Source organism: Enoplosus armatus, chromosome 7, assembly GCF_043641665.1.
Source record: "Enoplosus armatus isolate fEnoArm2 chromosome 7, fEnoArm2.hap1, whole genome shotgun sequence".
In the NCBI taxonomy this organism is placed as follows: domain Eukaryota; kingdom Metazoa; phylum Chordata; class Actinopteri; order Centrarchiformes; family Enoplosidae; genus Enoplosus; species Enoplosus armatus.
The window spans coordinates 1292507-1300924 of record NC_092186.1 but is presented as its reverse complement, the minus strand read 5'-3'; the positions used below and the strand labels follow the sequence as shown (position 1 = coordinate 1300924).

General features: G+C 43.3%; 1 protein-coding gene across 1 annotated transcript; it reads right to left on the bottom strand.

Annotated features, from left to right (window-relative positions):
* Positions 1-685: 685 nt before the first annotated feature.
* On the bottom strand, positions 686-8241 carry LOC139288303 (uncharacterized). The gene is made up of 6 exons (XM_070909585.1): positions 8162-8241; positions 4256-4416; positions 3591-3713; positions 3068-3092; positions 2373-2417; positions 686-998 (listed from the first exon to the last, which is right to left on the bottom strand). Exons 1-6 carry the CDS (start codon positions 8205-8207, stop codon positions 742-744), a joined length of 657 nt encoding a protein of 218 aa, XP_070765686.1. The 5' UTR covers positions 8208-8241; the 3' UTR covers positions 686-741.
* Between the last annotated feature and the right edge of the window lie 177 nt (positions 8242-8418).

Below are 8418 nucleotides of genomic sequence, written 5' to 3'. Positions count from 1 at the left end.
TTCTTTCTTTTCTTCTCTGGAATTGAGGCTGAGGTGCAAGGTTCGCAAACTGCCAAGACAGTCCTGACCTTTGAGGGAACGGATAGCCAAAGAGTCAAAAATGGAGTAAGCTATCGTTACAACATTAACTTGTCACATCTTTCAATTTTACATTACCCTGCTCAAACAGAGTGTCGCTCTACGGCTCCACAGAAGAGATGCAATCAGTCGTGAGACAGGGTACAAATAAACTGTGTTAGCTAACTGGTAGCAGGCAAGCTAACTTGGCAAGCTACTTTGGCAAGTTCCTGGCTAGATAGCATATTAGGGGCGGTTTCAAAGCTCGCCAACTAGCCACACAAGGACAGTCCTGGTCCTTCCACAGACCAGGCTGACTGCTGAAGCTCATTTAAAATATGAAAAAACATATTTAAAATTCAGTTATACAAAATTCAAAGAGAAAATCAGGCTTCAGAAGCACTGGGAAAACTTTTTTTTCCAATCCCTTTTCTACCAACGTGTAAAACGGCTTAGCCATCTCTTTTTGGGCTCCTGGACTTTGGAACAACCTTAAAACCATCGTTTTACAAAATAAAAAAAGATATACAAATATTATAACATAATATAACATATCCCATGAAAATATTTCTATTCCATCATTTATATATATATATATATATATAAAAACACTGTTGCGTTGTTTATTTCTATTTTATTTAATTAGGAAAGTGATATAAAATATTGTTTATATTATTATTATTATTATTGGTCAGTACTGTTGTGTTGTACCATATCAGGTCTTTGACCAATCTCTACTGCCATCAACTTAATCTGCTCATTTGCAGGAGTGTATGAAGTTGCCATGGCCGCAGATCCTCCTCTTCTGCGTTTTAAGAGCTTCCAGATGTACAGAACCCCGAAGACAACACCAGCTAGAACCAGGATACCAGTGATACCAATCCCAACTGTCTGCTGGCTCGGACACCAACTCCCAAAGATGCAGGTCAAGGTGGAGTTCACTGAAAGGAGACAAAGACGAGAAGCGACAGGTCACATCATGTTATTTTTTCAAAAAAACTAAAAACTATTTGTTTCCATCTGTAAAACAGAAACACTCGAGTAAGTACAGTACTTGAGTAAATGTATTTAGTGAGAGGCTAAGGTATGTGCCTCCACTGCATTCCTGCATGCTGCATATTATCTGGCCATAATCTTTTCAAAGAGCCTAAAGCAAATATAACAGGAAGCAAAAACAGACAAAGGGAATCAAAATCAGCAGGATCCTTAAGCAGCTGGAACTAATGAATTCTAGTTTTATTTCCATTTTATTTCCTTCATTCTCAAAAGTGTTAACAGAAGGACAAATACACAGTCATTTGATGTAACTAACAAGTACTAAACACAAGTGTTTCAGTGAGGATTAAATCTGGACACTGACGGGCACTTTACCTAAAATACATCATGTGACAAAACCACAAACCCCTCATGAACAGTCTACTGTCACAACTCAGGAAATCAAGATCCGCTTTTGTCAAAGCAGCTCTGCACATAAACCACATAACCCATACACAGGGGATTTCTGCCTCCTCCAGGAAATATACAGAGATATTTCTCTTGTCTGTCACACTTTACACTTACTACAGTGTTAGAACGAACAATACTTATCTGTGAACTATTTCACAACATGCTCAACTCCACAGATACAGGAAACACGATTCAGAATCACGTATTTATTACATGTAAATACAGTTATACAGTACATGTGATTTATTGTGACTGACTCCAATCAGCCCCACTGTCACTCAAGTTCAGTAGCTTTATTTTTATTTTACTTTTATGTACAGGAGTTATTTTTTTAAGTCTGGGTGGAAAATCATACAAGCTTCCAACACTGATGCGAAATATTCAAATCCAAATGTCCATGTCTTTCATGGCTGCCATCAAATTGAAATATTCTAGATGTCTGCTGCCTCCTTTTATCAACCCAGTCTCCTAGAAATTATGTTTATATACAACTGAATTACAACAGCAAGTATGTTTCAAAGGAAACGTAATGCAGACTGGATTATGTTTTATGTTAATGAGGAAATGTTAATTACCGGATCTGAAATGTTCTGAAGTCTGAAAATTATATTTTTTCCACCAAAATGTCCCATTGTTTAAGAGGTGGCAGCACGTTTTTGAGGTTCACGGTCTTCGTGTTTAATACAGAAAAAGTCCACAGTGACTTCAGACACAACGTGATTATTGACATTTAACCGAAACCACAATCTTGTCCCTGAACCCAACTGCTTTTGTGGTCTAAACCACAAGCAGGACTCTGGATCTCACAGCTTATAGTCAATGATGTAAAACCACAAACAGTACATTTGAGCAGGAAAAATGCAGCTTACCAGTGGGTCCGTGATGGTCCTCGTCCAAGAGACGGCTGCAGTTAACTAGAAAACAGAAAAATGTGGGGCGTTAGTTTGCCCAAACAAAAGTGGGGATTAGTCACTACTTGTTTGCGATAATTCCACTTTTTATGCCTCCACGCCGGCGACAGCCAGGGCCGGAGGCTGTCCGTCACGCCTTGAGGGAATTTCTTCAAATTTGGCACAAATGTCCACTTGGACTCAATGAACTGATCAGAATTTGGTGGTCTCAAAATGACCTTGACTTCCTTCCCAGTATTCACTACATATATTATATGAGTCTGGGCAGACGTGGATGTGAACGTCAACCTGACTGGTTGGCGGAGGCGTACAACCGCGGGGCGGTAATGCTCGTTTCCAAATTCATCGTGTTTCCACTCAGTTTATTTTTACTGCGCAAATTGAAAATTCCCATGAAAACAGGTGGATAGAAATGTACTGCCAAAAAGACTGGGAACTACTGGTTTAATCTTAAACAGGTTTTAATGTAAAATCTTAACTACTGCATTTAATTGATTTAATTCAATTATTTGGAAAATGCTGAAACGCTCTGATGACACAGCAGCACTGTGCTTATATAGCACTGTCAGCAGGTTGTGTGCTAATGTGCTGAATCAATCCAACCAAATCACTTAGTAACAGGACGTTAAAGATGTGGCTGTTTTAACACTCACCTCTGCACTCAGCTTCTTCGATGCCCTAAAGGAACGACAGAGAAGAATGACAGGTTAGCGCTGCAGTCAGATTCAAACAGAACTTTGATCTACTGCTACAGTTTGGTGGAATGACTCTGCTGTGCTTTGTGTTTACTGCTAATTAGCAAATGTTAGCATGCTAAGTTAAGGGTGAAACATCACTGCATTAGCATTGTTGGCATTTAGCTCAAAGGCACATGTGAAACCCCCATGAACTCTGTTAAGGTTGTGAAATGTGTCACATGTGATGACATATTGGAGTGTGGATACTGTTGACTGTAGGTTTGATTGATTCATATTAATTCAGCTGTCAGCTGCTTTAAGAAAGGCAGAGACCGGTTTGACCGGTGCCACAAACACTCCTGAGCTCCGAACACTCCTTCTCAGAGATCTGGGGAATCCCCGGCAGACGAAGACATTCCCCCATTTAATATTTCCTGGTTGTGTTTTGTTGTGAGCGTCTGATGAAGGCTCTGAATCTGGATCTGAAGCTGTTCTTTACCTCCAAACAGTTGTACATGTAGCGCAGGTAGTCCTGGCAGTCTTTCAGGATGATGAACTGGTCGGTGAGGTTCCGGACCATAGGGGTTAACATGTTGGCAGGAGAATCGCCCAAGTTACGTTGCTGGAAAATAAACACAGACAGGCTGTGATTATTATTATTATTATTATTATTATTTATCATATGCACTCATAAAGCACTTAGTGAAGTGATTGGTTCGTTTTGGATGGGGTTTTCCCAGAGATCACGATCATCACATTTCATCATAATGCTTTTACAAAAATAGCAATGACAGGAATAATGAATGGAGTTGAAGGGAGTTTCCAGCGCACTTCATCGTAGAGAAGATGGCTCAATCAGAGCACTTGGCACAGAGGAAGCAACAGAGACACTATTTCTCACCACTACCTGTCAGTGCCGCAGCAACAACTCAGCAACACCCGAACAATCACTTAGCAACACCCTGACCAACTACTGGTCCAAGTAATTGTGTTTACAGCTACGTTAGCATGCTTACACACTGAACTCAGATGTGTTAGCAATTAGCTCAAAGCACAGCTGTGCCCAAAGACAGCCTCACAGAGCTGCTGCTGCAGCTGCTGGTCTGATCTCGTCTTATTTAACATGCTAATAAACCCATGTGTGGCTGAGTGTGCAGGACTTACGTTCTGGTCCTCCCAGCACACCGTACAGCTCGGTAAACCTGACAGCCGTGGTGGACGAGACAGCTCATAAATGAAATTACCATCAGATTGTTTTGTGCAGCTGCAGGTTAGATCTGATGGAGTCTCTGCGGCAGCAGGGTGAAGCCAACACGTTAGCAGGCCTGTGAATGGACAAAAAACACATCACAAGTCACTCAAGCTGAAATCAAACGGTGAACAGAAACATGCTCAAGTTATTTCATCACTTACAGTGAAGGTCATTTATTGTTGTGATACGTTATTAAGGTTTCACTGCACCATGCGACCATAACGTAACAAAAGTAGGCTTTATCTTAATGGAGTCTGGATTGTGCCACCCATCCACATACAAGTACACAGTAGGGATTAAATTCAGTTTCTCTCTTATTTCATTCGTCCCGGCAGGTCTCAGGGTCAGGGGGCAAGTCCACAGGGTCAAGACATGAAGACAGAGGGATGCAAGAGACGGATGAGATTTAAACTTGGAAGTCTGATGTGAATCCTGAGGGATTTCAAGAGAGAAGGAATCTGCAGCAAACAAGGAAAAGATGTAAAGTGGGAAGAGATGAAAGGAAATGGATAAGAGGTATGTCAGTCAGTGAGGAGTTACAGTGTCATGACACTATCACAGCACATATCAGAGTTCAGTTCAACAGAGATGAAGAGATTTTCAGGATTAAATATAAACTCTGATTGTTAAACAGATCTCTGCACGCACAGTATGAATGAATGATAAAAATAAACAGAGCTGTGTTTATCTAGAAGTGTAGCGGAGACACAGCTTTTAGTCACTGCTGAGATAAGCTTTGGTTTCTCAAAGATGAACTCTGACTGTGGTTTAGATCTAACAGATAGATAGATCCTTCATGACGGAGGAATAACTGCTGTGTGTGTGTCTGTGTGTTGGGCTTGGAGCTGAGTAGGAAATGGATTGCGGGGGCCCCCTGACGCCTTGAAGGGCCCTGGGCCGGAAATGAAGTGCGAAACTGTTGATATTTTTGTTGGAAAGTCAATCAAAAGACTACAAAGACACACAAAACAACTACAACGAGATGCAAAACGACTCTGTAAGTCTGGGGGTCGTGCTCCTGTGTTGGAGAGGTGGGGGGGCCTTTGACGTGTCTGCATCCAACACAACCATAGTGTAGAATAAGACCAGACTGATCCCTTCAGTAACTTGTATAAGAGATGTAGACTGTTTAAAGACCTGCAGCCTCTGATAAAGACTGTCTGCCTTTCACTTTGACACGATGATGATTTATTAACTTATCTGTACTTATTCATATACAGCTTACTTGTATGGCGTCACAGGGTCAAAATGAAAAACAAAACCAAGCTTTCACCTGCCACCAACACTAACTGCAGTCTGACTGGACCGACGCCCTCAGCCGCTCACCACATCTGGGATCTGATTTCCCGCCACCACCAGTTTGTTTTCATGCTGCGGTGAACCACAACATGACCACACTGCATCAGGATTACCACCAACAGTCACACCACAGTTCACTGTGTAGCAGTGATGACTGACCACATGGCACGCTGTTTAGAGAGATAATGAGCTACTGGTTCTTCAAGCTAACATGTTGGTCCTACTAGCTAGATAAAGAGCCATGATTGCTGTCCGCTGCATACAGCAAGTATTTAGGCTTTTTTTATTACGTTTTTAAACTATAGTTCCCATAATGATTTGGGGGATGTACAGAGGAAGTATGTTGCCATGGAGTCTGTGAGTTACGCTGTAGGCTACCCGTTTGTTTAGCCATGTAGTCACATGGTCTCCGTTAAAGCAGCTGACTCAGCTGTTAGCAGCTCCTGTCTGCAGCGTCCTCATGGACGGACAGACAACCATCACTGGATCACTGAGACACTGACGGAAACTGACAAACAGGATGAATCTCAGGCAGGTTCTGCAGTTAGAAGAGGATAGCCAAGCCTAGCAGAGCACTCATCGCTGGGGGGCTGGGGGGGGGGCTGTAACAAGGTCCCTGAGTCAGACAAGGCTAAGATTAGTTAGGGAGGGGAACTAGGAGTCGGCAGCCTTCTCGGTCTCTGTAGAGGCCCTCCGGCAGCACGTGGAGGCCTCCCAGCACCGGACCGGTCTTTTAAATTAATACTTTCACTGCGTTGTTAGTGTGTTAGTGTTAATTATTGCGCCTTGTTTATTTTAATAGAGCCACAGTGTTGCTGGGGAGTAGGATTGTTTAAGGGGGCTGTTCTTCTGTTCTGCCATCTGCATGCGCCCTTAAAATACTGGCTGTGTTGCGGTGGAGTCTGGTGAGTACTTGCAGTGCATTGTCCTGTGTGCGGGGCCCTGAGGGGATGTTGGGGCCTTGGGAGTCGACTGTGGTGTGATTAATATTGGCGTACTGTCTGGACAGTCATTATTGGCCCTGGAAGGTTTATCTGTTTTATCGAGTCCTGTACTGCCTCTACAATTCTGGCTGTTCTTGAAAAGTATGTTTGAACTGTTGATGCTGGTTCCTTATTATGTGGCACAACAACAACAACAACTGACTCATGAGAGAAAGGAAAACAAGTTGATGCAACCAGACAACACAAATAAACACAAACCCAGCTGTACATATAATGTACATGGTGACTTGGCTGCTGTAGAGCTGAAGTGTTCAGAGTGACAGTGACATCAGTGGAAATCCCCAAATCAAACAGCAGCAGCCTGAGATGAAGTGCAGCAGGTTACATTAGTGAACGCACTCCCACTGCAGGCTGTGTTGTGTTGTCTCAAACTTACAGCTAAACACTAAATTCATGTATCAGACAAGTCAAATATTAATATATATATTATATATATTAATATTTGGTCTCAGACTAACTGTGTGGACTCTCACAGACATTAGAAAACACTCATTCCGCCTCCTTGATTTCACTTTGGTCTTAAATGGGATGTGAAGTTGAGCGAGTGATAACACTAATACTAATACTAATAGTAATATTTGTATGAGTAATAGCAGCTGATGCCCTGCAGGCCAGAGTCAGTGTCATCGTTTACGAGGTGAATGAATCGCTAAGGCGCTAAATACACTTTCATTACCACTAAATGATGAACCAGACGTTAAAGGGTCTATGTGGAGTCAGAAAGTCCTTGTTGACCGATTTACTGTGATTTACAACCCTGTTCAGAATAACCTGACTGTCTGTAATGGTCCCGTATTTAATTCCGACCGCTGGCTCTGTGATACAAACTGGCTTACCGGCATGATGTCAGGAAGCACATCTGCACCCACCTGTTCATTCAGTCGGTTACTGAGCTCAGAGGTGTGGTTGGCGGTTTGGAAACCTGACCTGCCATCGTGACAACATGTACATGAAACTTCAGGTGGGTAACGGACCGGGCTGAGGTGTCACCTGCCGTGATGCTGAGATTTCTGTCTTTAAATACACCCTCAGGCCCGCCCCCCAAGCCTGTGGCAGACAGAGGTTTAACAAAGCTGAGCCTACCTCTAACAGACTACTGTGTCCCTCCCTGGTCCTGGTGGGAAACCCCAACACCTCATACTGCTGCTGTCACTCCTCACTACTACACATGTAATAAACATGTAACACACGTCCATGAACATACATCATGCTGCTGGCATATTCAGGGTTACAGTAAGAGTGTATGAATTCTGTAAAGGAGTCCTACAAAACAAACCACACATCCCTGCAACAGTGAAGAAGAAACATCCAGCATGTGAACCTGGAGCTGGGACTGGCGGCTGGTCACATCCAGACCGCCTGCCCTCAGTCTCACATCGACCAAGACCAGAACCACCTGCGCTTTCTGTCCGACACGACACTGTAAAGTCCCACAGCATTAACAGCTACCTGACTGCCTCTGGACGAGCTGAGGTATGATGGGGGGGGGGGGTTACAGACAGTTGGTGAACTCACCGGTCAGGAGAGAGAATCCCCAGAAGGAGGTCCACATCAGAACCATGAGGTAACACGGTCACTCCGATGAAGAAAGAAACGGTAATAGTCGTGATGATAAAGGTCTGGTCCAAGGTCCAACAGCGGCGGTCTGACGCGCGCCTGCCCCTCCCATCCTTTATATAGAGCCCGGTGTGAGGCCGCTCCCCCCCCGCTACGTAGGGAAAGTGAAACTTAAGGTCAATCGTTTTTCTAAACTCACAAGTTGATGATTGGAC

What these genes read in the sequence shown, in the direction of transcription:
- LOC139288303 (XM_070909585.1), bottom strand. Translation starts at nt 8,207, where the DNA reads ATGGTTCTGATGTGGACCTCCTTCTGGGGATTCTCTCTCCTGACCG. An exon ending in CGAAGAAGCTGAGTGCAGAG is followed by an intron (nt 2,418 to 3,067) that starts GTGAGTGTTAAA and finishes TCTGTTTTCTAG; the next exon opens with TTAACTGCAGCCGTCTCTTG. An exon ending in GGACCATCACGGACCCACTG is followed by an intron (nt 999 to 2,372) that starts GTAAGCTGCATT and finishes GTCTCCTTTCAG; the next exon opens with TGAACTCCACCTTGACCTGC.